The sequence below is a fragment of the Erythrolamprus reginae genome, chromosome 11 (genome assembly GCF_031021105.1).
Source record: "Erythrolamprus reginae isolate rEryReg1 chromosome 11, rEryReg1.hap1, whole genome shotgun sequence".
Lineage (NCBI taxonomy): Eukaryota > Metazoa > Chordata > Lepidosauria > Squamata > Dipsadidae > Erythrolamprus > Erythrolamprus reginae.
The window spans coordinates 23,983,282-24,010,588 of NC_091960.1; the positions used below are offsets into that span (position 1 = coordinate 23,983,282).

Here is a 27,307-nt window from a genome sequence, read left to right on the forward strand (position 1 = left end):
TGAAATCATTGTGGTGAGCCAAATGTCTACGGCCACGCTGTAAGGCCTCACAGCTGGCTTTGCAAGGAGGAGCTGGCTTTGGAGTAAGGCGGATGGGTTTAGAAAAATGAAAGTAGGTATACTTTTTCTTCAAGCTGTTGTCCAGGTTCACATTGAAAGGGAGATCCCAGCAACCATCTCTTCTTGTTTGAGTTTCTGTCCCAGGATGTTTGAGAGAAGGTAGCTTATTCTTATCCTGGTCCTTGGAATTCGGGTACCTGTTCTATTTTGAAAATTATTAAAAATAAAACTGAGGACCCTTAGGCCTGTTAATACCTCTGGTGTAATAATTCAGTTTATAGATCATTGATAAAGTCAGTTAAAGGTAGGGGAGAATATTTTTTTTATAAAAAAAAACTAAGTCTGGGTTTAATGTTTCCCTCCCAATATTTTCCTGAAGAGAAACATGTTATTGATTAGCAAATCCAGATAACTGCTAGATTTAATGTTTAATGAAATCAAGATGAAATATTTGGAATTGGAGACGCTAACACCTCTTTAAAAAACCAGTTCCAAAATCTAATTGGCATACTTAAAAAGATATTTGTAAAGTGTGTAATTAGGGCATAAATGTAAACTGCAGAGGATTCAGAAGCAAGCTAAAGGTTGCATGACTAAATTGATGCATAATTTAAATAGGGCAGTCGATGTGTCTCTACCCATCAACAGTCCAGGTTGAGAAACAGGTAAGGAATTATTGTAGGGTAGAATCACGGCATTTTGAAAATTTGTTATTTTCTCTGCTTCATCTACTACAAAATAAGATTACAGATGGTACTCCACTTACAATAGGGACGCGAATTTCCAGTGCTATTATGCAAGGTAGCTTTTTTACTTTGCACTATGCTCAGAGGTGGGCTGCTAAGGTGGAACAGTGACGTATGCTTGCCCCCATGGCTGTGAGTGCTAGCGGACTCCAGCGCAATTATGCTACTGCACCTGGGCAGGTAGAGAAATTTATTTATTTTTTATTCATTTTATTTATTTTGTCCAATACATAACACACATTGAAGAGAAAGATATGTAATAATATAAGTAAAGAAAAGAATAGAAGAAAAGATATAAAAGTATAGGTGAACATATTTGAAAGGAAGAAAAGATAAATGAGATAAGGAGAGACAATTGGACAGGGGACAGAAGGCACACTAGTGCACTTATGCACGCCACTTACTGACCTCTAGGGAACCTGGAGAGGTCAATCGTGGATAGTCTAAGGGAAAAATGTTGGGGGTTAGGGTTGACACTACTGAGTCAGGTAATGAGTTCCACGCTTCAACAACTCGGTTGCTGAAGTCATATTTTTTACAGTCAAGTTTGGAGCGGTTAATATTAAGTTTGAATCTGTTGCGTGCTCTTGTGTTGTTGTGGTTGAAGCTGAAGTAGTCATTGACAGGTAGAACTTTGCAGCATATGATCTTGTGGGCAATACTTAGATCGTGTTTTAGGCAACGTAGTTCTAAGCTTTCTAGACCTAGGATTGATAGTCTGCTTTCGTAGGGTATTCTGTTTCGAGTGGAGGAGTGAAGGGCTCTTCTGGTGAAGTATCTTTGGCCATTTTCAAGGGTGTTGATGTCCGAGATGTGGTATGGGTTCCAGACAGATGAACTGTATTCAAGGATGGGTCTGGCAAAAGTTTTGTAGGCTCTGGTGAATAGTGTGTAAGGACGCGCAGGGGCGCCTATGGTTACTTGCTCAGGTGCAGTAGCAGAAGTGCGCTGGACTCCGCTAGCACTCACAGCCATGGGGGCGAGCACACGTCACCGTTCCCCCTAAACAGCCCACCTCTGACAATGCTTGTTAAACTAATACATTGAGTCGTGTAGTTAAGTGAATCTGGCTTTCCCCATTGTCTTTTGGGAATGTCACAAATGGTGATCATTTGACTTCAGAACCCAGCACCTGTCCTACATCGAGGTTGGGTATGCCAAGTGCCCATCCTGATTACATAACCATGAGGATGCTATGACAACCCCAAGTGTAAGGACTAGTCTTTTTTTCCCTCCGCCATGCTGCTGTAATTAGAGGACTACCTCCAAGAGACCAATAAGAGCTCAGTTGGCCTCCTCCGGGTCCTGTCAACTGAGCAATACAGGTTGGCGGGACCATGGGGGAGGGCCTTCTCTGTGGCTGCCCCAGCCCTATGGAACCAACCCCCCCCCCCATCCATACTGGTCCCACCCTGCTGGCCTTTCGTAATGCCACGAAGACCTGGCTTTGCTGGCAGGCCTGGAGGACATAAATTTACATCTTTGATGACCAATTGTATGAATAGTGTGACCTCCATTTCTTATAACTTTTTAAGGGGGTTTCAGTTTGTTAATGTTTTAGGCTTAGATAATGTTCGACTTTACTGTTTTGTATCTATTTATTGTATTCATACTGTTGTAAGCCACCTTGAGTCCTTCAGGACTGGGCAGCATAGAAGTCGAATAAATAAATACTCCTTATACTTTCCCTACTCGAGATTTGAGTACTGTTTTCTGAAAGTTCCAACTCCAAAGTTCACTCAGTTCCCAAAACACAATTCCCATTATAATATGAAATAATGGGAATATCCATGGAAGACAAATATTGGGATATCTCAAGGTGTTGATTACCAAATAAGAGTATTTTTTTTTAATGGAAATGCTAGCAATCAGGTTAATTATTGTTTAGTATCACTTGGTAGTCATAAAGCTTAAAATATCAAAGTGAGTCATCATAGGATGAAAAGTATTGCAAATGTTGTCCTTGGCTGATTTTCTGCCAAATATCAAATATATCTATTAATAGAGTTGTTTTCAATAGCTGCTAGGATGCACACCTCTATTGGATATTAAAATTCAGTGGTCTGGATAACTTTCCTATAGGGGATTTACAAGAGTTGTTTGAAGGATTTTAATGATGTTTGAAGGATTTTAATGATGGGGGAGAGAAATGTTTTAGGACAATCGTTGAAGGCGTTTAAGGAGCATAAAAAATAAAATGAATATATAAAGTTCATCAAATTTAAAAGACGTCTCAATAAATGTAAGTGAACTTTTGCAAACCAGGACCAAATAAGGCTTTAAAGATTGCTTTGTGGATAAAAACATTTTAAGGTAACAAATTAGTGAAATTGTTTTGCTTATTTTTGTTCTCCTTTTCTGCATTTTGCTACCTTGTAATCTTGCTAAACTGTTAAAAGTCAATTTTTGCAAGCCTGGATATGATTTCTCCAGGCCTTGCCTGCCACCTGTAGAGCTTATTTACCTATTGTAAACTTACTAAAGATAACAAAAGCAAACTTACCTGAAGAAATCTACCGTGCCTTTCCAATAAATCTGAAAAGCGTGGTTGGTAATAATGTGAGAAGCATGCAGGTAGATAAGGATTAATGGAATATCTCCTAGTGCCCCCAAAAGCCAGATGAGTATCATACTCCATCTTCATTGCAACTGGACGAAGAGCAATACTGCTTGCCTCCTTTTGTGAATTCCTCCAGCTGCCTCCTCTTAGTTTTCAATGTCTAAGCCTTCACATAAAAAATTCAAGCTTGACCTGCATGCAATATTTATCAGTAACCGAATAGGGGTTAACCTTGTTGTCCGGCTTTGTGAACAACTCTAACACTGAGATGGGGTAGGCTGAATCATTGGCTTGGCCTGAAGTTACTGGCTTTCTTATCTAAGTTATTACTAGAAGGCCCACTCTCCTGGTTTCTAGTCTTGTGCCATAACAACTAGGCCAAATAACAAAGAAATATGTGAGGTTTGAAGGAAACTGGCAGCAGGAAGATTTTTGCTTTAAAGCAAAAGGAATCCTGGGATAAACCATCCATGCCTGGGATAAACATATATCCATCCTAAGATAAAATACAGGAAATAGTAAAAGGGCAGACTAGATGGACCAAGAGGTCTTTTTCTGCCGTCAGTCTTCTATGTTTCTATGTTTCTATGAATCAAACTTTAAATTATTCACTATCAGAAGGACAAGAATGAGCCAGTTGGTCTATCCGATTCAAATAATGAAATTTCATGGGTTGTTTTATTTTTTAAGGGAAGACTTGTGAAATTGAATCCTGGTCATTTGGCAGAGAAACTAAGCTTTCTTTTTCCTAATTAATGAAGCAGAGATTTCTGATTGCATCAAACATGTATCTAAGAGTTTTCAAACAAAGCTGTATGAAACTAGTAATTGAATTCAGGATGTTTTGAAACCTTCCAGCAAATTTGGATCCAATCTGGTTCACTACCCAAATCAGTGTAGGTCAAATGATCTATTTCTACATTGCTGTTCTACCACCAAGGACGCTATTTGAAATTGATTCCAATCCTCAAATGAGATAATGAATTACAGAATATTGAGAAAGGGCACAACTGAATACTAGAAATAGGAAGATTTCAAAAGTGAACTTGTGGGATACAAAATAGTGCAAAATAACAAAAGCCACTAGGGACTACACACTGGAAAAATCAATGCAGCTTTTCAGCATAATTCCAGAATAACTTACTAAAGAGTATAACTAATAAAGGAGCAGATTTTAGGACATGAAGTTAGGATTAGAAACTAAAATATAGAGGAAAGGGGTTGCAGGAATTGGGCATGGAGTCCAGCAAAGAGGAGGTCCAGGGGGGACATGACAGCAGCCTACAAATACTTAAGGAGAAGCTGCCACAGGGATGAGAGGAACACATTACTTTCCAAAGCACCAGAGAGCCAGACAAGGAGCAACGATTTGAAGCTGTCCAAGGATTCAACCTGGAAATAAGGAGGAGCTTTCTGACTTTGAGAGCGATCAGCCATTGGAACGGCTTGCCTGCACAGGTGGTGAATGCTCCAAAACTAGTGACCTTTAAGAAAAGACTAAACTGCTATTGGACTAGTGGTAATGTAGGGTCTCCTGCACCAGCAGGGGGTTGGACTAGATGACCTGCGAGGTCTCTTCCAACTCTAATAATAAATAAATATAAATATTGAGTGCATCAGACTGCTCCCACCTTCCTTCTGATATTTCAAATGAGCACCAATTGAATATTGAGTTCTTTCAAGAACCGACACTATTACGTTTCTGATACGTTTATTGAAGATTTTTTTTAAAAAAATGCTACTGCATTCCTGGACTCTTCTTTTCAATCAAATGTACCCTTCTTCTCCTGTAGAGAAAAAAAAATGGAGGATTATTACATTGACCAGCAAAAAATCAAGATACTTATGGCTGAATTATACTACTGATGTATCTTGCATGTTTATTTTTATTTCAACTTTTGGCCAACTCAATATATTTACATACATACAATCCATATTTTTCACACAATCAGGTGTGATAGATTGTGAAAGTGACTGACCTGATGACAATCATTTAAATTGGGTTTAGCATATTAAATGCAAATGAAGACTTGACATCAGTTATGTGCAGCTTCAAGACTCTTAACCATTGGAAAACCTGATAGCGTTCCCCAAAAATAACTTAGATAAAAGCCAAGATCAGATTAAACTTAGATTTGTTTGGTCATAACTTTAAAAAAAAAAAAAACTAGTTTTGTTAAGAGAAGCAAAAAGAAGGGCTGGCCATATGAATAGCCTTTTTGGATAAGGCTATTATCCATAGCAGTAAAATTTAAGAGATGCTCCTTAGTACATCTACTGCAAACTACTGATATGCGTGATATTAAGATGTTTTTAACTGTTTTTGGGAGGGGGGGAACTACTGCAACAGGTGATTAATTTCATGGGCAACGTGGCTAGAGAAAATTAAGAGAACTGAGAGAGACATTGTGACTCCTGCACCATTGTTTAACGGATAGAAATTTAGTTTTTGTTTCACCCTATTTCACTGTATCCACAAAAGATTCTTATCACCTCTAGTTCGGGCCAGCAATCAGTTTCTACTCTTGAACTGCTGCTGAGAGCCACTTAGTGAGATGGGTGACCATGCACATTGAACAAAATGGAAGAACCCTTCAAACGTTCAAGAAGAACCTGGTATTGTTTCCTTACCTACATTATTGTAGACGACTTTTCTCTCCAAGGTTCAATGGTGTGAGCATATACGGTACTGGTTATTGGTCAACTGCAAAATAAAATTGTCTTCATGTAACATGGAGTATGCTAATAACAGGGTGTCCAGGGGGAAACCATTTTGAAATTCCCTGACATTCCCCTATAACTTGTGATCTAGTTAAGGTGTGGTCGTAGATGATGTCATATCAAACGACTAAACTGTGGAAAAATATCGGTAGTTGAGGAAGCAAGTTGTTGCCAGTTATGCTAATTTTTGCTTGACTGCCAGACAGCGGAATCCGGGGGTTTTTTACATGATTTTTTCCCTGACTTTTAAACATTTTAATAGAGTTTGGTTTTTTCCAAATTTATTCAGTTTTTTTCTTCACTAATTCCGATATTTCCCGAACCGCCAATTCCCCTGATAATTCCGATTTCCCCGTTTTCCAGGTTTACTGGATACCCTGTAATAAGTTGTTTTGAATTTAATATAATCCAAGGTTTAATAAATTTAGACAAATGTGTCTTTTTCTCCAGTCTATCAAGGCATCCTATTCTACCCAAAGATGGGATGGAACATACTGCTTTCACCTTTCAGCCCCACCTTCAGATTGTTTTGGGGGTTTGATGGTAAATATAAATTTAGAGGGGAAAGTTTTAAAAATGGAGCATAGCATAAGCCAGTAACAATCATTTTTATACTTCAAATAGAAAACTAAAAATGACTAGGAGAAAAATTATATATATACTCGGGAGGGCTTATAACGTTTAGTTCCATGAAACTTTACCTTATATGGGAGTGTTCTGGTTTCATCCAGCTGATATTATCTTCACCTAAAGGATAAGAATTAAAGTTAGCAGGGGAAAATAGACTGAAATATTTCTGAAAATAAAGTTTAAACATTAAGTGCAACTTATGAACTTGTAAAATTGAGGGGAATTTTACAAAAGCTACTAATAGTCATTGGGTAGCGAAGGGCACAAGAAGGAAATGAATATTTTATTCCAAAGACTGAAACAGAGGATAGTGAACAATTGCAACTACTCTTAAGACTTAATCCTGAAGTGCCCCTTGGAACAGATGCTGCCTGATTGAGACAGTTGCAGCCAGAGGTACACTACCCCTTAGGTGCAAGTGCAAAGCCATTGCATTCAGCTATTTAACTGCCTCTCTGAATTGCTGCCATGCACCCCTACCACCCCATAAAGCAAATCATATTTTAGGTAACTGAAGGACAAGCCAAAGCTTTCTGAATCTTTACAAGACAGAGAAGAATTTGCTTGCTAGACTATTACAGACTTCCCCCCTGTGGTTGCCCCTAGCCATTTCCAAATGTTCTTATTAAGGGCCTAAAGTGAAAGGTCAAACCTTTCCACTGCAGCTAATTCTTAATGGCCCTTGTAATGTCAGAAACACTGCCAAGCCAGCCAATGTGCTAGTTTCAAGACCACATTTTAATTTATTACTTTTGCAAAACAAAAAGTTAAGGTAGGAATACAAATTATATTTCTTCTCCCTCGCTATTTGTCTGCAGCCATCCCTCCCCACATTTCATTGTGCCAATATTCAATGTCAAAGTTTTCTGAGGGGGAGGGGATTGGTAATACACCAGCCTTGGGCTTCCACAAACAGTTGCTAATAGAACAAACAAAATGGGAGGTGCCTCCCTCTTCTGCCCCTCCCCTCCAGACCCCCCCTCTCGCAGCATTTGCTTAAGCCCAGCAAGTAGCATAAAGACAGATCTGCAACTGACCTGTTGATTCCAACCTTGCTAGCTGTGATGGTAGAAAACCACCAACGGTCCAAACAAACCTAAAAAAGTACAATCTCTTCACGTTGGGCTCCAGTTTTAGAAGTTACCACAGGCCTTCCTGATCAGCCGCTTGGAAGTTAATTGCAGAGTTTCAGCCCCCTGGTTGCTTAGGTGTTTCCTAGTCTTGAGGAGAGAGCTTCAGCCAATAGAAGCTTTTCCATACTGCAACAAAGCTTCCCCCCACCCAATAATGTTAGGAATGTGCTTCTGCCCTCACACAGCACTAGTAACCGGAACTGAGAACCTAGCAGAGTACGCATAATGTATTCTGGCATCACACTTCTGAGCTCTGAAGTCAGTTTTTGCAAAGGGGAAATCAAAGACCAGAACAAAAAAATTTAACATGGAATACAATGCAAGCACTTTTTGTTATTTCTTATGCCACTTACACCCTTGATACATATTTTGATCAGAGTTACTGCCCTTAAAGTTTTAAATGTATTTCTCTTTATAACTGCAGTTAATCATGTACGTAAGAAACTGGAGTCCAATTCACCTGCTTACTAAAAATTCACTTATGCCAAGAGAGATAATCCCCACGCTTCAATTAAGCCATTAGCATATTGTTCAAACTAAGTAGTTACTGTGGTTGAATATATATAGCAAACATACTTATTTACTGAGTTCGTTATACTACTACTTGGAATATCCAGCTTGGAATATAACTAGTCCCACAGTGAACATGCTGTTCATAGGATTTAAAGTACACCTCCTCTCAGTATGTTGACCGTTCATACTGACAAGGGACTTTAAAAAAACATTCTTTTCTTGCAAACCACCCAGATACAAGACTAGGAACTCCAATTCATTACTTGACTGTTAAGATTCACTGTTGAATCCTATTCACGAAGCAGCCTTTTTTCTTCAAACACAATGAAACATGAAATTTGACAGAACTGCACTTCAGTTTTGAGCATTGATGTATCTTATGAATTGATCAAGAGCCAAATATTATGAATTACTTTCAAGACACATAAGATAGACCTAGCTGGTACAACAAAGCCAATAGTTCTGGAAGGCAACTTACATTCGATATATAAAATCCTACTTTTTGTTCATCAACTACATTAGATATAAAACCCTATTATTATTATTATTATTATTATTATTATTATTATTAATCAAGTAGTAAGCAAAGTAACCTATACCTTTTGGTAAAATGCATGGATTAGAGTAAGGGGAGTCTCAATTATTATTTTTTACATTATCACAATCATCCCGCAGCCAACCACCCTTATTATATTAATATGACACTATCGTTACAAAATACTACTTCAATACTACCTCAAACTTAACAGAGCAAATACTATTAAAAAAGAAAAAAATACCAATGTATTATCTGCCTGACCATGAAGAGTTTTCATACAACTTTTAATATATAGCTAGTATGAACTAAAAGCAACCATTCCTATACACAATGGAGACCATGAGCAGTAAAATTATGCATAGATTGAACTCACTTTCCCCTCCCATTGAACTCTATAAAAGTGTCTTTCACAGTGAAGGAAGAAACAAGTCATATTTGCACGAAGAAATCACGGGTCTGAGGCACCATTATGTCAGCATCATTACTCAGGCTTGCCTAATGCTGATTGCAGGTTAGGCCTCAAAACTAAGCACCGTACAGTATGAGAAGTGCTGCACTGAAATCCCACTGTCAGTAGTGTGATGCCAGAATACCCCCATAGCAAGATTACACAGAAAGTCACCAAGTTAGATTATAGGTCTTTTTACCTACCTGTATGCAGGCGACAATGAGAATCTTGGAGCAAGCAGGAATACTACATCCAGGTGCTAATGTCCATTGCCACTTGTGGTACTACGTTCCTCACAGTTATGCACTGCGGAAATGCTGTCTAAGTGCTGTTACATAGCAGGCCACTACTTTTAAACAGTGTCATATTGCAGTCTCAAACTCCAGAGAAAAGCATGCTGCCACAAGTGGTTGCCAAGGAGATGCCAAGAACTTTTTAAAAACAAATATACCACAAAATACGCACAGAAACAGAAATTCATTTATTACAACTAATAAGGATGTGGTTATAGCATGCTAGGATGTTAAACATGGGTAGACCCTTGAATTGGGCCAACTTATGCATGACCTAAAGGCTTAATGGCATGCAGAAGTAGAACAGTTATGCTTCTGCTTAAAAGGCATCATCTGTTAAGTCCAAATATTTAAATCCATTTAGAAAAAGCTAGAAAGATGAAACATTCAGTTCAATGCAAACTTTCCAACAATTGGTTTGCTATTGAGGGATCAGCCTGTTATCCTTTGAAGTCAGACTACTGTGCATATTATATATTAAGGATATTTGGCAGCAGTGGTCCAACAAAGTGTTAAAAATCTACATCGGCCCCTCAACATTTCCTTCCCATTTTAATATTGGCCTGGTTTAGACAAAATGTAAACAAGAGATGAACCTTAGGAAGGAAATGGGACCATCAGCTTCCTTCACTCTTCCAAGATTACAGTACTATAAAAGAACATGGTTTAGGATATGTGCCAGCATCCTAAGGAAAAATGGCATGTAATCTGAAAAATAAACTGAAAATTAGTTTCCATTTCCATTTCCCCACCACTGTCAGTCTTGGGTGTTTCCTACAGTGGGTGTCCATGAACACCTCTTTGAGAAAAGCAGAATTGAGCTGTACGCAGCCCAGGGTAGTTAACGTCCACATTGGTATCACCAGGGTTTCTCTACATCAGAAGTCAATGCAAGAACTGTGGCTGTTCTTTCCCCTTTGATGGTAATTTCTTGAAGCTTCTGGGAATATAAATCAATTCAACCACAACACTAAATGAGAGACAGTCCAGCAACCTTGAATATCAGCTGTTTTATCATTTCTTGGGTTTTTCAAAAAGCTTGCTCAGCACAAGCTTTTGAGTCAATCCATTTTGCAGAATGAAAATAAGTAACAACTGATGGCAGTGAAGTTTCATACGCTGCAGTTATAAGTGGCTTACAGGTAACTGATTGATCCTCAGCTTTAGGACATTTAAAGTAGGGACGGGGGACCACATATGGCATTCTGGTTATCCCAAGCTACTGGAGATAGTAGCACAGAGAGTGTCAACAGTTGAAAGGAAAAAAAGCAGCCAAAACAGGATCCCTGCAGGTAATCAGTACTGACTTGCCAAAGGTTTTATGCCCCTCTCTCAACAATCTTCGGGGGGGGGGGGGGTAGAATAAATGCAACATTACCCAGAGTAACTGTTTTAAACAGATATAAAATGGCTCCCCATGAGGGCGGAAAAAAATCCCCACCCTTATTTTAAAAATTTAAAGCACCCCAAATTATTGAATTAAAAAAACCAACAGGATTAATCACAGAATATTCTCTGATCTGGTTCATCTTCATTTTATCAAGCCATTGTATCTTTTCTATACCAGGAAACTGACCACCCAGTATTTTAGGTACGAGGGGTTTAGAGTCCAAGACAGATTAACTTCATACATCATTTTAATAAATATAAATGCAACATTACCCAACCCTACCCGTCAACAGCACAATTTGATACTATGTTGCCCAAGGAAAAAAAATCGATTTTTAATGATGCTTAGATTTCTGTATCTCAGGCTTTAATCTAACGGATTACTACTTTAATCCTGAAATTTCAAAGGAAGTTTCATTTCCGCATTTAAGTTTTGATATGAATTTTAATACACAAATGCCCACCAATGCTCAAACCTTTTGGATCAAGATTATGCTGATGAAATCAAGAAAAAATTGATTCCTTTCATTATTTGGATTCAATTTCAATAAATATATTCAATCACAAGAATTCTGTTAAGAAAACATCCAGTGGGCAGTAAAAGGCTTAAGTAGAAAAAGAATTAGAAGTGAAATAGATCAACCAGGTGTCATATTTTGAGTCTTATTAAAAGAATGAAATGCTATGACTTATAACAGCTGGAAATGCCAATACTATTTGATTACGTGCCCTTATCCATTCCCTTCCCACCTCTTTGTTCAAAAACTGATCTATTTCACCAAAACCCAGTTTGCTTCCTCACTGTAAGGAAGTTAAAATTTCAAATATTATACTTGAATAATTATAGTCAAAGTTTAGCAGAATTCTCAAAGCTTTTTCTAAGGGTAAGATTTCACTGCCATATCAAATATTGAAGTTCAAGATGATTTTAAAATTGCACAGGTATTTTAGACTTGATGGCATGGAAGCATCCCAGCCACGTGTATTGCGCAATACTCCAGATTTCAAGAAACGCATTGCCTTTTTGAAGTGTTATTTGCCCTCTATACTCAGAAATTTATGATAAAAGAATCTTGCTACGTATAGACTATTTATTTTAAGCACAGTAAAAAAAAGTTTACACTTGGGATTTTATATGGCACACGGTACATTGCCATCAAGGTGGGGACGTTATACATCAAAAAAGCTAAGTTTAGAACACTGCATTACATAATTACTTATTTTGCCCAGACCACTTACAAATTCTAAAGTCATTTTAAGTTTCTAACATCCATAAAAACGTAGCTTTCTTACTAAAATGCAAGAATAAAAAAAAAGTAGTGTCTAAACAAGACAAATAAAACAAACTGGAATGAAAAATCTATAAGTCACATCTAAAATCGGGGTTTTTTGTTTGGGCCTTCATATTCTTCTCTCCCTCTCCCATAAGCTGCAGTAGTTCCAGGCCCCATTCCTCTAGGGCCCTGGCCACCTACAGGCCCCGCACCTCCCTGTCCAAATCGCTCAGTGCGCTATTAGAACAATTAAGAGTTCATTATGTGTAGTTGATGTCCATGTGTGTTTAGAATTTATATTAGAAGGTTCCGAAGTCAACGTTCGTCGATACAATCACCATTGAGCCGATCCACAGGTACCGGGAACATAGAAAGGAAAAAAGGGTAATTTAATAATTAGTTTAACTTAATACATGTCTTGTGGTATGTTCCCAACTTGATCCATTCTGAAATGTCTGTTTCAGCAAACAGATATTCCCTGAAGTGCTAAAAATTCAAGCATTAGTATGGATTTGAACCAAGAATTCTCTCTGAAAGAAATTCTGGTTATTTCTACAATCGCTAACCTACACCGTCAGTGAAGAAGGTACAAAGAAGCTCAGCAGAAGCTTCCTTAAGCATCAGCCGTTTTATATAAAAAGCAGATGCCTAGTTCAAAGGTATAAGACCATATTCTTGAAGTTACTTGGACCATGTCTATTTATTTAAATGGTTTTCAAAAGCCACTGACCCTATGAAAGTACAAGAAATAGTATCCACCTGGTTAAATTGCCAAGACAAAAAAACCACCACTAAATGTTTGCACAATATTAAGCTTCTTTAAATAGTTTCACTGCAGACTTCAGAGTAAGGATTAGCAAAGAGTCCATTATTATTTTGCAGCATCTGAATACGTTCAAGCTGGTCTCCTCTGAATCCACTAAAGCTCAACTAAGCTAAAATAAAGCAGACCAGTTCACTGTTCAATTTACCTGATCTTTCTTCATTTCTTGATTTACCAGGCACAAGAGAGGGTGTAATGAATCAAAGATGTTCGTGTTGGTATTATTGGTGCTTTCAGGGTAGCATAGGAACTATTTTACAAAAAAAAAAACAGCTTTCCAATTCACTCATCTTAACAACAGAGCCAATTCACTCAGTATAATTTCTCAGACTAGCTGTATGAATCCTTTAACTAGATACGCATGCAGATGTTCTTTGTGAAAGGCTCACACTCAATTTGCGTCCCAGTAACACCACAAAGTCTAGATTCCAGAATGCTGCCACAATCATCACAGATGACAAAACATATGCATGAGCCCTTCATTGATTTGCATAAGTATCCAATCATGGAGTCACTGAGAGTCTGGATTTCTAGCATATAAGTAAAACTCCGTCAGATTTCCTCTAACAACTGGCTTACAGTTATTAGACTGCCAAAGGCCAAGTGTCATGAATGAGCAAATTCTGTAAAGGAGACAATTTCTACTAAGTTTCTAAATTTACATACTTTAGAAAGACAGCACAGTGCTCACTGAAATGTCAGGCTTTTTTTTTTTAGTGCCACCAATTACAAGTGAATGAGATACTTAAGCGTTTGATACACTGCATTGTTAATTTTGAAAACACACATCCAGGTTTTACCAACCTATTTCAACAGAAGTCTAGGGCTAATTGCAGACTCTTTTGAGCTACACAGTCAAAACAGCGGCAGGGGCATCTTAACAATTTGGGATTAAATAAATGGTATTGGTTTCTATGTTAAATGACACATGAGCTACAAGTAGGTCATCTCATGTAGCAAAACTTTCTGTACTACAATATCCTCCACCCCTTCCACCAACCTTATTTTATGTGTTAGATTAAACTCTAAAGGTGAATGTGTACCAGACAAGAAGGATTAGAATTTTTCAGTAATTCTATTTACCAGTTATACTACCATTATACTACTCCAAGGCTTCACGTATTATGTGAAATCAAGAATTTCTCCAAAGCCTACAAGTACAGGAACAGGAAGTAAATTTCTAAGTGAGTGGAGAACAAGTGTACTGTCTGCAGCTATTATGTCCCTGAATATTGGTGACATCAAGGGAAGAAGCTACTGCTTTCACAGACATCCCCCGAAGCATCCAGTTAACCACTTTGGGAATAGGATGGATCTTTAGTTTGATCCAGCAGCTCCGTCTATATTCAAGAAACTTAAAATAGCACCATAACCAAATCATGTATTATTTAAGAGTCAACAAGCAACTTGCTCAAGAAATAGATTGCTAATGAGTGGCCTTCCTCAAGAATTGCTCTTTCCTCATCATCACACATTGTGTGTCAAAAGCCAATGTGTACAAAGAAAGGTAATTTAAATATTCTCTACCTGTCATGAACCCATTACATTAACAAGTAGTAAAAATAGTAATTATTATTTTTTATAATAATATTTTAAAATATTACTTATTTTCATCTCTTTATTTGAAACACATTTCTATGCACCACAGTTAACTCAAGTTCAGAAAGTGACACAAGACCACTTCTGCTCATTAAGCTAACTCCACAAGAATGTGTGCTCTCCCTCCCCTTCCAGGCAGGTTGTTAAGATTACAGAACTAAAGGCTCCTTGCAAGTTTAGGCAGACAACTCCCAACCCAACTGATCACAGGAAAGTCTGCTAATATCCATTGCGGAAATTTCTGAGCAGACCTGTAACCATACTGGAAAAAGACTAAACTTAAGTTTTATATTGCTCAACAAGCTTCTTGCTATTAACAAACTGCTGGAAAAGGGAAGTCTATCTAAAAGTGTAGGTCATAGAATTAATAGGGGAAAGAATCTCTAGAACTAAGGTCAAGCTGCCACAGGATACGTTACCATATCGCTTCCCATCATAGTGCCACTCATAGATGTTTGTCCAACTCCGGGATTGGTCTCATAGCCAAGGCCAGTGCTACCTGCTAATGGTGGGAATTTCTGAGCAGTTGTAGCATAGGGATCTATTTAAAAAAATAATCAAATGATTATACATCAGATAGATCACAATGAATTATGCAGGTGGGTTTTAATTGGAAAGCTTTTTTTACCTCCCATGTTCATTGCACTGGTACTGCTCATTCTCATGTCTCTTTCTCTCTGCAAAAACAGATAGACATTATTAAGAACAAATAAATCCCTTAAAAGCTCTGTAATGCACACCAGGATTAGAAGATGGGAGCCAATGATTTATAATCCTGTAACAAAAGCCAGCAGGATGACCAGCTCTAAGACAGCAGATACCAATCCTCCAAGATCCTGATTTACATATTCAAAATAGTCCTTTAAATAAGAACTATTTATTCCTAGAGATCATTTGGGCAACTAAATTACTGGGATTCTTACAGCCCTGACTTACAGGATCCATGTAACCCATTCGACTGTAGCTTTCTTCTCTCTGTCTTCTCATTTGTTCTTCCATCTCACGTTGACGGATCATCATCTCTTCTTCCCGCCTACGACGCTCTTCTTCTTGCCTGAAAATACAATTGTTCTTTTATATTTTGTACTTTTAGAAGAATAGTGTACCAATTCATTTTACCACAAAATCAACATACCTTATTCAAACTAAGAATTAAGCCAATGACGGCAAACCTATGGCACAGGTGCCACGCTGAGCCATATCTGAGGGCACGCGAGGGATTGCCCTGTCAGCTCCAGCGCAAATGCACGCGCTGTCCAGCTATTTTCAGCCTTCTGGAGAATAGGGGAAGAAGTTTTCACCCTCCCCAGGTTTCAGGAAAGACTTCTGAAGCCTGGGGATGGCAAAAATGGCCCAACAGGAAGTCTGCAGGCTTCAAGTGAGGCCTGTGCATATGCCTGTGCATATGCGGGGGGAGGTTTGTGCACATGGGGGGAAGGGCATTGCATTATGGGTGTGGGAGCACGAACACCCTCTTGGCACCCAAGCCAAAAAGATTCACCATCATTGAACTAAGCCATTAAAATAGTTACTATAAATAAGCCTTTATGAATTACAATAAATAAATCTATTGGGAGGAGACACCACACTAATCCTCCAGTAGTTCCTTCACTTGGTTCTAAGCAATTGATTATCCAGTTATATTCAAAACCTATAAATACAGAATTAATAACAAGTTCAAAATTACCTCAATTGAATTTCTTTTCGTTTCTGCATCTCTTGATTGTGAAGTTCCTCCATGCGTCTCAGTTCCTCTTGACGCCTCATAAGATCTGTAAGTATGACCATTTACGCAGCCCTTGTTTAATAATAGATTATGAGGGTCTATCAATTAAAAAGAATCTAAATTTGATGGGCATCCCTGATATAATTTATTAACATGAAAAAAAGCCCAAAAGCAAATTTACACACAAACAAGTTTGTCTCCAGATTATGTTAGTGAATGATTCATACATAACATTTGGGAGACACATTACTATTTAGGCAGTTGATGGAAGACAAATATTTTCAGCGCAGCTTTTGTCTGAAACAGCAGTGTAAGACTATAAGAGAAATAACCCTAATAAAATGTAACTGGCACTCACATTGTGGTACATCCTTCCCCCTTAAATTAAGAGAGCTTCCATCACCTCTGATATTTATTAAATTGGTTATGTTCTCAGGCCCAGAGAACTATTGATTTGTCTTGATGACTCCCTTATTGAGTGGAAGCCATTAAGGTAAATGTCTGGTTCCCTGAGAATACCCCGAGATCATAACCAGCATTTTATCGTCTCTCTTCACCATGGTTAGTGGTGCCATGGTTAGTGGTGCAATTAGTTGATTTTTATTTTTATGCTACTATTGCGGCTTTTTAGATGTTTACATTGGCTGTTTTATCTAACTATTATGCACCATCTAGTCACCTTTCACAATGAGATGTGCAGTTAAATAATCAATGAAATAACCCTAAAAACAGCAAATTTATATTTTAAGATGTACTATGTGAATTAAAAACAAACATTAGAATGCCAATAGTGAAAAATTATGGGGGGGGGGGAGATGGGAGAAAGCAAGCGAAATCTCAGCCAGAGATCTGCACCCCTTACCTTGGCGTAAAAGGTTTGCCTGATGCTCATGATAAGCATCCTCCATCTCGCTTTCCAGTTTGTCCTTGGCATCTTTCATATTTTTCTCTACTTGATCTCTCTGCTGTTTCTCCATTTCATCCAAGGATTTCCACCGTTGAGAATATTCATACTCAAAACTTCCAGGTTGCGCAAATCGTGGTGGTGTTTCTCTCTCCCTAGAAATCCAATTGAAAATGAAAAGCATATTTATGGTTTTCAAAATAGCTAGCAGTGATGCTGATAAAACAAACATACTAGAATAACACTTTTCTTCATCTAGAGATTGCTGTTGCACTACTACTCAGAAAGTCAAGTACAGAAGAAACTGTTTTCAGTGAACTTTTGAAAGGCACCATTTCATCAAAATTGTTAATAGAATGAATACAACATGAGCCTGACTGGAACTGACAAATTTGTGCTCTATCTCCTGCAAACAATGCTCTACTTTTCAGTTTTTCACTTCAAGTGGACTGCTGTGCATTTTCAATTTGTAATTTGTTTTAAAAAAAAGCTTGCAAAATATAAGATTTGGCCATAAATTCTGATAGTAATGTTGCTTCTCATTAGTCCAAATGTTTATTCCAGTTGCCTTCAATTTACAAAGTGTAAAAGATGTCTTAAGTAGTAGGTTAATACACAACTCTAAAAATTATTTGCTTAAAAACCTAAAAGGCACAAGGGCACTGAATTTAAATTATTTCAAAATAAAACTCTGAATGTTTTAGATATATTTAAGCTACATAAATTTACAAAATGAAACCATCTGATTTTATTTTAAGTGAACCAACCATTCTAAGAAAAAACTGAAATTACTTAAAACTGAAAGTGAAAAATACAAAAAGTATTTTAATTCAAAGCAATATAAAAATTTCTAATTCACATTATTGAAAACAGGAATGAGTCAAGTTATAATCATACTCCATTACATAAACTATACATGTTATGTATATTATATTAACATACAATACATGTTCTAAATTATTAAATAAGAGTTTAGTTGTGGCAATTCTACACGGTTATATCTGCTTACTTTTGATACATTGGATTTTTTTGAGCCAGCTTTTCTGGAAGACCATCTTCATCATCCAGTTGTTCAAGAGGCTCCACAATAACTGGCCTAGGAGTGCTGAAAATCAGAGACAAAGTATTGAGTTTGGTTTAAATACTTGCCTTTAAACTTAAAGCTTTTAATTTAAATTTTCAGTCCAGTCTTCAGTTACTGAGCTACATTTTTTTTAAAAAGAGGCCTACTTACGTTGTTAGAAGAAAGACACCTTCAGTACAACGTTCAAATGCTTTTCGCGCTGCAGGCTTAGATGCAAATTCCACAATGCCCTTTCCAGTGGACCTGCCACGATCATCTACTATCACAATAGCTCTTTCAATTGGACCAAACTGAGCGAAAGCTTCGTCCAACAATTCATTTGACACAGAGGGGGCGAGGTTACGTATAGAAAGAGCAGCAGCATGGGTGGCAAAACGCACACGAAGCTGCCTTCCTCTCATAGGAATATCATCAAGTTCTGCCTTTGCAATTTCAGCCAAAGCTCTAGATTCCTGTAGATAGGTTAATAAATCTTAATTTAGAAGAATGTTCAACAATGTAAGAATAATCTTAGTATTAAAAGTCTTTTTAAAAAACCTAGAACTTTAATGCTTACCAGTTTAATAAAGCCAAAACCTTTCCCCTTGTTAATAAAGACTTCCCCTGGTTCACCATATTTGGCAAATAATCTCTTAAACTCATCTTCTGTGATATCAGCAGGCAAATTCCCAACAAACAGCCGGCAGCGCTGAGTATATGTTTTCTCTCCAGGGCGTCTCAAAAGTGATAGACTTGCTTTAAAACCCTAACAAAATTAATGACACAGTTATAATATTTGTATTTAAAAGGCACTCACATCATTTTATTAAACAACCTGATAATTGTCCATTTAGATATATTTGATAGATCCCTCACATACTCAATCCACAACCATCACTGTCTCTGCAGTATTTTAAAGGGAGAATGCTCTTTAAGCATAAGTTGCCCGTGTACATGATGCACCAGGCAATATCCTTACATAAAAGAATAACTATTTTTCTATTGCATTTAAATTTTGTCTAATAACATTTACCTTAGTAATTACATATTCAAACATTTTAATACTTTTTCAGAATGCACATGTCAAATTACAATAAAACTAAAAGAGCTAGATTTATTAATACTGTATTTTTAATCCTGCACAATGTTGTTTGCCTTAGAGATTGGGAGTAACTGGGTCACTGCTTTTCAGCCATTGTGGCTAATAGTCTTCAAAATGGGGTTAAAGGAGACATGAGCAAAATTGGAAGGTTCTTGCTCATCTCTACTGTGGCACACAGTACAGATTTTATATACATATATAAGCACACCCAATACACCTTCCTATTTCCCCAACAATCATCCTGTGAGGTGAACTGGGCTGAGAAAGTGAGAAATCCAGTCAGAGACAGCTTTAGGATTTGAGGCCTAAAGCTCAGACTTCTGCTTTGTTAAGTCAGCACCATAACCATATAAAACTGGCTCTCTATATTGCAGAAGTATATGACAAACACACACATAGAACTAGTATGCTGTAAAGACTCACGCACCAGTCTAGAAACTTGGAAACCATAAACCCTGGATCTGCCTTGGGCCAGGCATTCAATATCTGCCTTAGGAAGGAAACTATAGCAAATCACTTCCACTGTAGTTCCCCGCATATTATTTCAGATTGACTTCCCATTGCCACCTTCGTAGGTCTTTGAGTGGCCCCAAGATCATCCAGAGAAGTGAAAACACTGACCCGCCTTATCCTATTAACAGCATTTTCTCAGAACGCCATGATCTGAGCAATGAAGGACACCACCATTCATCATTTTAATTAAAAATATATATTTTTCTCAATTATATATAACGTGATATATATATGTGTGTGTGTGTGTGTGTGTGTGTGTTTGTGTGTGTGTGACTTTTTTTTTTTGCTGAATTTGAAAATTAAGGGAGACTAGGATAGATCTATTTCGACCTTATTTTGGCCTCATCAGCTAGCCATACCCTCACTGGGGCTTGAACCTGCAACATTTGCCTTGTAAGGCAGAGAATTAACCTCTAGGCTACAGTATCCAATCCCTTCAGCATACATACATACATACATACATACATACATATATATATATATATACATACATATATATATATACCAATACTATAACTTAATGTCAATAATACACATATTTTCCAATCAGAATTCAACACCCTATTTTAACACCTAATATTCCTGTTGTTGATCAGTGTTTTTTTCTCTCCATATTCCTCTCCTTCTCCCTACCTTGTTTCTCCTTCTCTCCCTCTTCCTACCTCCCTCTCCCCTTTCCTTTCTACTTCTAAACCCTTCCGAGTGGTTTTAATTCTAATGCTTATTATTGATAGCATTTTCCTATCGTTCTTTGGATTGTCGATGTCTCTTTTAAGCTATACCTAATCCTACAGAATTAACAATATTAAGCTTAATATTGTTAATTCTGTAGCATTAGGTATGTACACGGGTGAAAGAATAGATTTTATTGAGAAACATGAGACTTTTGACTTTGGAAGGGCACTCATCACTTTTTAAGGTAGCAAAAATCAGGACTTCTACATAGCAAGCGCGACTCTGTTGCGGGAAAATCAAGGCGGCAGCTGTTACGAAAGGAACCCATTTTCCTCTTATAAAACCCGACCAGCTCTTCATCGGCAGCCACGCCCCATTGCAGAGTAGCCCGAGGCTCCGGCCCTCGCGCGCGCGCACTCCCGCGCCCAAAATGGTGGCGGAGCGCGCTGTCGGGGAAGGCCCGCGGCAGAGCGGACGCACCGGCGCCATCTTGTGTTAAGGCAGAGCGCGGGGGGGGGGGGGGCGCCGTGGTTTTTGCTTACCTCAGCGTCGGAGAGCTTCTCGTCTCCCGCGCCCTGCTGCTGCTGCGACTGAGATGGGTGGTGGTGCTGAGACGACGGGTGGTGGTGCTGGCTCTGCCCTCCGCGCCTTTCGCCGCCGCGATGTTGCTGTCCAGAGGAGCCGCCGCTGCCGCCACTCTTAGAACCGCCGCCGCCTCCTTGCTGGGACCCTCCGGGGCCTCCTTTCAGGCCACCCATGGGTCCTCCTCCACCTCCGGGAGATGGGCCGGATCCCTTCTTGGAACCGCCCTGGCCGGAGCTTTGGTTCGACGGCGCGTTACTCTGCTGCGGCGACTGCGTCTCCCCGCTTCGGCCGCCGCTTTGGTGGCCTGAGGGGGCAGCGGGCGCGGAGGCCGAACTCGGTGTGGAGATGGAAGAGGCGGACGACGAGGTTGCGGTCGCCGCTCCGATCTGGTTCTGGTTCGGCCCCAAAGACGACGACGAGGTTGCCTGGCTGGAGGAAACGGAGGCCGCGGAAGAAGGCGGAGTGGAGGTCGAGCTCGGCGGCTTAGGAGGCTCCGGTTTCGGGGTGCTGCTGGAGCTGCTGCTGCCGCCGCCGCCCATATGATGATGGCTGCCCCGCGATTGCCCCATGCTCACCGATGGCGAACGGAAATCGGGGAGGCCGCCTCGGCCTCCGCCGCCGCCGCGCCGATGGAAGCCGCCGCCGCGGCTACGAAAACGGTCTCTCGACATGGCGAATATGGTGGCGGGTGAGATGGGGCCTGACGGCGACACGACGCAGTTGATCCTCAGACTCCGACCAAAGACAAAATGGCGCCAGACGCACAGATATTTTTTTTTAAAAAAAAACAGCCTCGCGGCCGCCTTTGTCTCACTCTTTTATAGCCTCGACGAACAGGCACAGTCCCCGCCCTTCTGGCTTGCTCCCCCTCCCTTGAGCCAGCCAATAGAAAACTCCCCCAACTACATTGACAGCTTTCCGAACCGATCAGCAACAAAGCAGGGTGGGAGAAGGTGAGGGGAAAAGACGTCATTCGTCCATTGGTCAGGCGTAATGCAGAAAAAGACGAGTCGAATGTCCTTTCACTTACGCTTCCACTGATTGGATCGTTTGATTCCCAAAAGGCGGGGCTGGGTGGGGGAACGGAAGGAGCTCCAAACGATGCGCATTGTCTTGCTGCGGACAGAGAAGCCACGTGGGCTGGTCTGGATTGAGTGGCCGTTTTGCTTTGCCTTGAGCATCTTGTCTCTGGATCTTCACTATATTTTACTATATTCCTTTACTATGAATGTCACTCATACATAAATTCAATAATCCTCCCCATTCCTGCTCCACCCCATTATTTTAAAAAACAGTGCACACACACACACACAGTAAAATACATGATGAAGGTTATAGAGGAGATACTCATAGTAAAATATATCTAAGAAAGAATAGAAAAGAAGATACTGTATAGTAATAGAACATATCAATGAAAGAACAGAAGAAGAGATATAGGAATAGAAGAAAGGTGTAGGGCAATAGGACGGGATGGAAAGCACTCTAGTGCACTTGTACTTGCCCCTTTTGAACATCACAAATGTGTGTGTGTGTGTGTGTGTACATTTGTACGCAGTGTTATGACAACATGAGATATGTAGGGAAGGGTGGAGCTTTGCATTGTGGCGTTGCAATGCAATATTTTTCCTTTTTGATGTGGGGGTTGAGACTGGATGTTTACGGCAATACATGATGGATGAATCTTGGGCTTCTTGTCATAAACCAGATTCAAACTTCCTCATGTTTCCCTTCTGGAGATTCTAAACTGCTTATTTCTGTGTGAAAAATCATCAATTTTAGCTGGCTCTCTTAAACTATAATTTGAAATTGACCCAGATTAGCAGTAAACGCAGCCTTTTTTTAGAAGTTGTCACATGCCCAATTGAAGACAAAATATTTTTCTTGTCCTTTAAGGAGAACTGCCAATTTTATATTTATTTCTTGGCAGGATTAGAAATATGTGTAGTTACTCTTGTCTCTTCGGAAAGGATGAAGCTGCCAAGTTTCAAATGGTGAAATTTGAGGAGGTTATGTTTATTACTGTATTCAACAGCAACCAATCAAGTAAATATTGATGTTCTGAGTACAATGAAAAAGGCCAAATATAAAATGCTAAAAATAGATCTGATTATTTATTGTGTTTAATAGCATTCTGCCATACTCTTTATTTTCCACTCACTACAGACTTCAATATAGTTCACGAAAAGGCTTCTGTATTATTCCTGTGTCATAAAATATGGCAGTATTTCTCAAACTTGACATATTTAAGACATGTGAACTCCAAAATGTACACAACAGAAATTCTGACTAAAACTGAAACACAATCTCTGTCTGAGTTCAATCCAACCGATAACTATTGACAATATACTAACAACATAACTCACAAATATCTTTTACTCACAAAATTAATAAACATAACCAAAGCTAAGTTGTCACAATATATATCCCTGCTAGCTTGCAGGTACTAACCCCCCACTTTTTCTTACCTCATCTAAAATCTTTACTATATTACCTATCTATTAATGCATATAGCAAAGCAGTACTTTATTCTTAAATTACTATATTTTATAGATAATGTAATGTATAGATATGTAAATACGAATATTGAATACAAAATAATTATCTATAGATAAATGTTTGAAATGAATATACAACAATATATATATGCTACTATGTAAAAAGATTTCTTGCCTCACACCCCTCCTATCTTTCTTTTTGTATTCCCATTCCCCTTCCCCATTCTTAATAAATTAATAAAGTATATTTTTAATAGTAATTGAATTGTTGAAGCATGGAACTCATTACCGGACTCTGTAGTGTCATCCCCTAATCCCCAACATTTTACCCTTAGGCTATCCACAGTTGACCTCACCAGATTCCTAACAGGTCAGTAAGGGGCGTGCATAAGTGCATTAGTGTGCCTTCCGTCCCCTGTCCTATTGTCTCTCCTATATCTGCTATATCTTTTCTTCTATTCCTATATCCTTTCTCTATTCTTTCATTGATATACAGTATTTTATTCCTTTTTCCTATATCTTTATTCCTATATTTTATTCCTATATCTCTTCTACTATTTCTCTGATATATTTTACTAGAAGTATATCCTCTAAAACCATTGTGTATTGGATTAACTAACTAAAATAAAATAAAATAAAAACAGCTTAAGTAGGGATAGGTCACTACTGAAGAGAAATACTGTATTGTGCTGTCACTCCAGAGTTTGAATGGTACCCGGCCCACCTAACCTCATGCTAAGGAAGTAATTGGTCGCTGCTTTTCCTCATGGGCCACAAAACTGGTTGAAAGAGGAAACTTAGCCAGAGGAATCTACAAAACCCTGCCATTAATTTTCCCTGCGTTCAAACTGTAACGTCAGCACCAGTCCTGAGCTTCTTCCTGAGATTGTGCGATGTCTGTTGACTTACTTTCCTGTCATTTCAAGGTCAGGAGCAATGCACACTGACAAAGACACGAGGAAGAATCTTGCGGTGGCAGAAGGCATTTTTAAAGCTTTGGAGCAAATAGTCCATCAAAATCTGGACTGGAGGACTGTGGTAGAACACAAGCTCTGTACACAAAAGGCTTAGATTGATAACCCCTCGTGAGAATGGTATAGACCAGTGTTTCCCAACCTTGGCAACTTGAAGATATCTGGACTTCAACTCCCAGAATTCCCCAGCCAGCAAATGCTGGCTGGGGAATTCTGGGAGTTGAAGTCCAGATATCTTCAAGTTGCCAAGGTTGGGAAACACTGGTATAGACCAGTGATAGGGAACCTTTTTTTGGCTCAGGTGCCAAAAAGGTGCAGGAACACACAATGGCATGCACCCGGGTGACCACACCCATAATGCAATGCCCTCACCCGTCATATGCGCACAACTCAAACGCTGCCACCACCACCCCATGAGCACAGGCCTCACTTAAGCTATGGAGCTGCCCTATTCCTTACTTTCAGATAGTTGCAAACCAGGCCTCCCACACCTCGGCCCATTTCTTCTGCAGCCTGCAAGGGTTTCCTGAAGGCCTCTCCAGCCGATCACAGAGCTCTGGATTGATCTGGAGCTCTGGTATTGGCTGCAGAGGCCTTCAGGAAAGCCTTGCCAGCTGCAGATCAAGTAAGGTCCAAGGTGTGGGAGGCCTGGTTGCAACTGTCCAAAGCCAAATAAGTCAGTCTTTCCCAACCTTGGCAACTTGAAGGTATTTGGACTTCAACTCCCAGAATTCCCCAGCCAGTGAATGCTGGCTGGGGAATTCTGGGAGTTGAAGTCCAGATATCTTCAAGTTGCCAAGGTTGGGAAACACTGGAATAAGTTCATGAAGACCTTAGATAGCAAAAAGGAGGCTGGGGGGTGAGCACCAGTAGCGGGTTGCTAGCAGAACGGTAAAGGGCGCTGCACCAGTGGTAAAAATTGAGCTACATGTGCAGCTTTGGGTGTGTTGTGTGCGTGCACATCATAGCGAGATTTTACTTCTGCGCATGTGTAGGAAGCAAAAACTTGCAAGGGGACATGCATGTGCAAGAGATTTTGGTGATTTTTTTTTTGCTTCTGCACATGCAGCACATCTGAAGCTGCCCGCAAAGCGCGTTGGTAGTGCAATAGGAGGAATCTGCCCCTGGTGAGCACACAGGTGAATTTTGGGTTTTCCTGAAGCCTGGAGAGAGTGAAAATGGCCAAAAAGAAGCCCCAAAATCAGCTGACTAGTGCGCGCATGATTGTGCACTGGAGCTAACATAGGGCAATGCCTTGTGTACCCTCCATGTGCCACCTGTGGCACACGTGCCATAGGTTCGCCATCATTGGTGTAGCAATGCCAGACATTGCTAATAATGCAGAAATACACACGTCAATGATTCTTGCTGTACAACAGGAGGGTCTATACCATAGCTGGCTGGAGAATTCTGGGAGTTGAAGTCCACAAGTCTTAAAGTTGCCAAGTTTGGAGACCTCTGGTCTATATTCTTCATCATTACAAAAATCACAGCATTCTTGATTGAGTAATTAAACACCCATAGGGGAGAACTAAGAGAAAAAAAAAAACCGATGCAAAATAAGCCCAGATCAATTATCGATTATCAATTATCAATTATCAATTATCAATTATCTATCAATTATCTTTGTATGCTGCCCACTCCTGAAGAACTCGGGGGGGCTTACAACAACTAAAAAACAATATAATTTAAAACCCCATTTAGTACAATCTTAAAATCTTATTGTGGCTGGATCTAAAGGTGTGTTGATTGATCACGGCCCCAGACCTGCCAGCAAAGCCAGGTGTTCAAGGCTTTCCAGAAAACCAGTAGGGTGGGGGCAGTACAGATCTCAGGGGGTAGTTCCAAAGAACCGGGCCACCACAGAGAAAGCCCTCCCCTGCAGTCCCGCCAACTGACACTGTTCAGTCAAGAGGACCCAGAGAAGGCCAACTGTGTGGGCTCTTATCGATCACTGGGAGCTATGCGGCAGAAGATGTTCCCGAAGATGATGATGATGATTATTATTATTATTATTATTATTATTATTATTATTATTAATTAGATTTGTATGCCGTCCCTCTCCGTAGACTCGGGGCAGCTCACAGCAATAATAAAAACAATGTACAATAACAAATCTAATATATTTAAAAAATATCTTAAAACCCCTTATTTAAAAACAAGACATGCACACAAACATATGTATCCATAGAAGTCCAATCCAGTCTTGTCATAACTCCCAACCAATATTCCAATCAGCTGACATGAAATGGTCCAGACCTACAGTGAGAAGGGAGACATGGCTCCAGTAGGTCACATGTAAATTCTATTTCTTTACAGTTTAATTTTCTTAGCTTTTGTGGAATATTTGGCTGAAATAAATCTTGGCATAGAATGAACACATATTCTAAGTTCCAGTAGCCTCCATTCCATTATCTAGGCACGTGATATTCACGCTGCAAAACTCAAGATCACATTAGATGGGAGCAAAGTGTGCCATTCTTTGCTGCCTCCTAGAGTTTATCCAGATTTTTGCGTCACAGATCTGATACTTAACATTATTT

The 27,307-nt window shown here is 39.3% G+C and overlaps 1 protein-coding gene across 4 annotated transcripts; it reads right to left on the bottom strand.

Moving 5' to 3' along the window:
• Positions 1 to 5,060: 5,060 nt before the first annotated feature.
• Positions 5,061 to 22,156, bottom strand: SFPQ (splicing factor proline and glutamine rich). 4 transcript variants are annotated; one of them, XM_070764482.1, is made up of 13 exons: positions 21,253 to 22,121; positions 18,998 to 19,186; positions 18,592 to 18,893; positions 18,367 to 18,462; positions 17,316 to 17,512; positions 16,415 to 16,499; positions 15,664 to 15,781; positions 15,356 to 15,404; positions 15,147 to 15,268; positions 13,277 to 13,378; positions 6,789 to 12,542; positions 5,998 to 6,070; positions 5,061 to 5,153 (listed from the first exon to the last, which is right to left on the bottom strand). In XM_070764482.1, exons 1-11 carry the CDS (start codon positions 21,964 to 21,966, stop codon positions 12,405 to 12,407), a joined length of 2,112 nt encoding a protein of 703 aa, XP_070620583.1. In that variant the 5' UTR covers positions 21,967 to 22,121; the 3' UTR covers positions 5,061 to 5,153; positions 5,998 to 6,070; positions 6,789 to 12,404. The 4 variants fall into 4 exon arrangements, with proteins under 4 accessions (XP_070620583.1, XP_070620584.1, XP_070620586.1 ...); XM_070764483.1 differs by lacking the exon at positions 13,277 to 13,378 and having other exon boundaries at positions 21,253 to 22,156; XM_070764485.1 differs by lacking the exon at positions 13,277 to 13,378 and having other exon boundaries at positions 6,789 to 6,834; positions 21,253 to 22,123.
• Between the last annotated feature and the right edge of the window lie 5,151 nt (positions 22,157 to 27,307).

Bases quoted from the DNA above. Each gene is read 5' to 3' on its own strand.
- SFPQ (XM_070764482.1), bottom strand. From the start codon at position 21,966: ATGTCGAGAGACCGTTTTCGTAGCCGCGGCGGCGGCTTCCATCGGCGC. The intron at 16,500-17,315 runs GTAAGGGGTGCA...TCATACTTACAG, and splicing joins GGCAAACCTTTTACGCCAAG to ATCTTATGAGGCGTCAAGAG. The intron at 15,269-15,355 runs GTAAAAAAAGCT...TTTTTTAAATAG, and splicing joins CAGTGCAATGAACATGGGAG to ATCCCTATGCTACAACTGCT.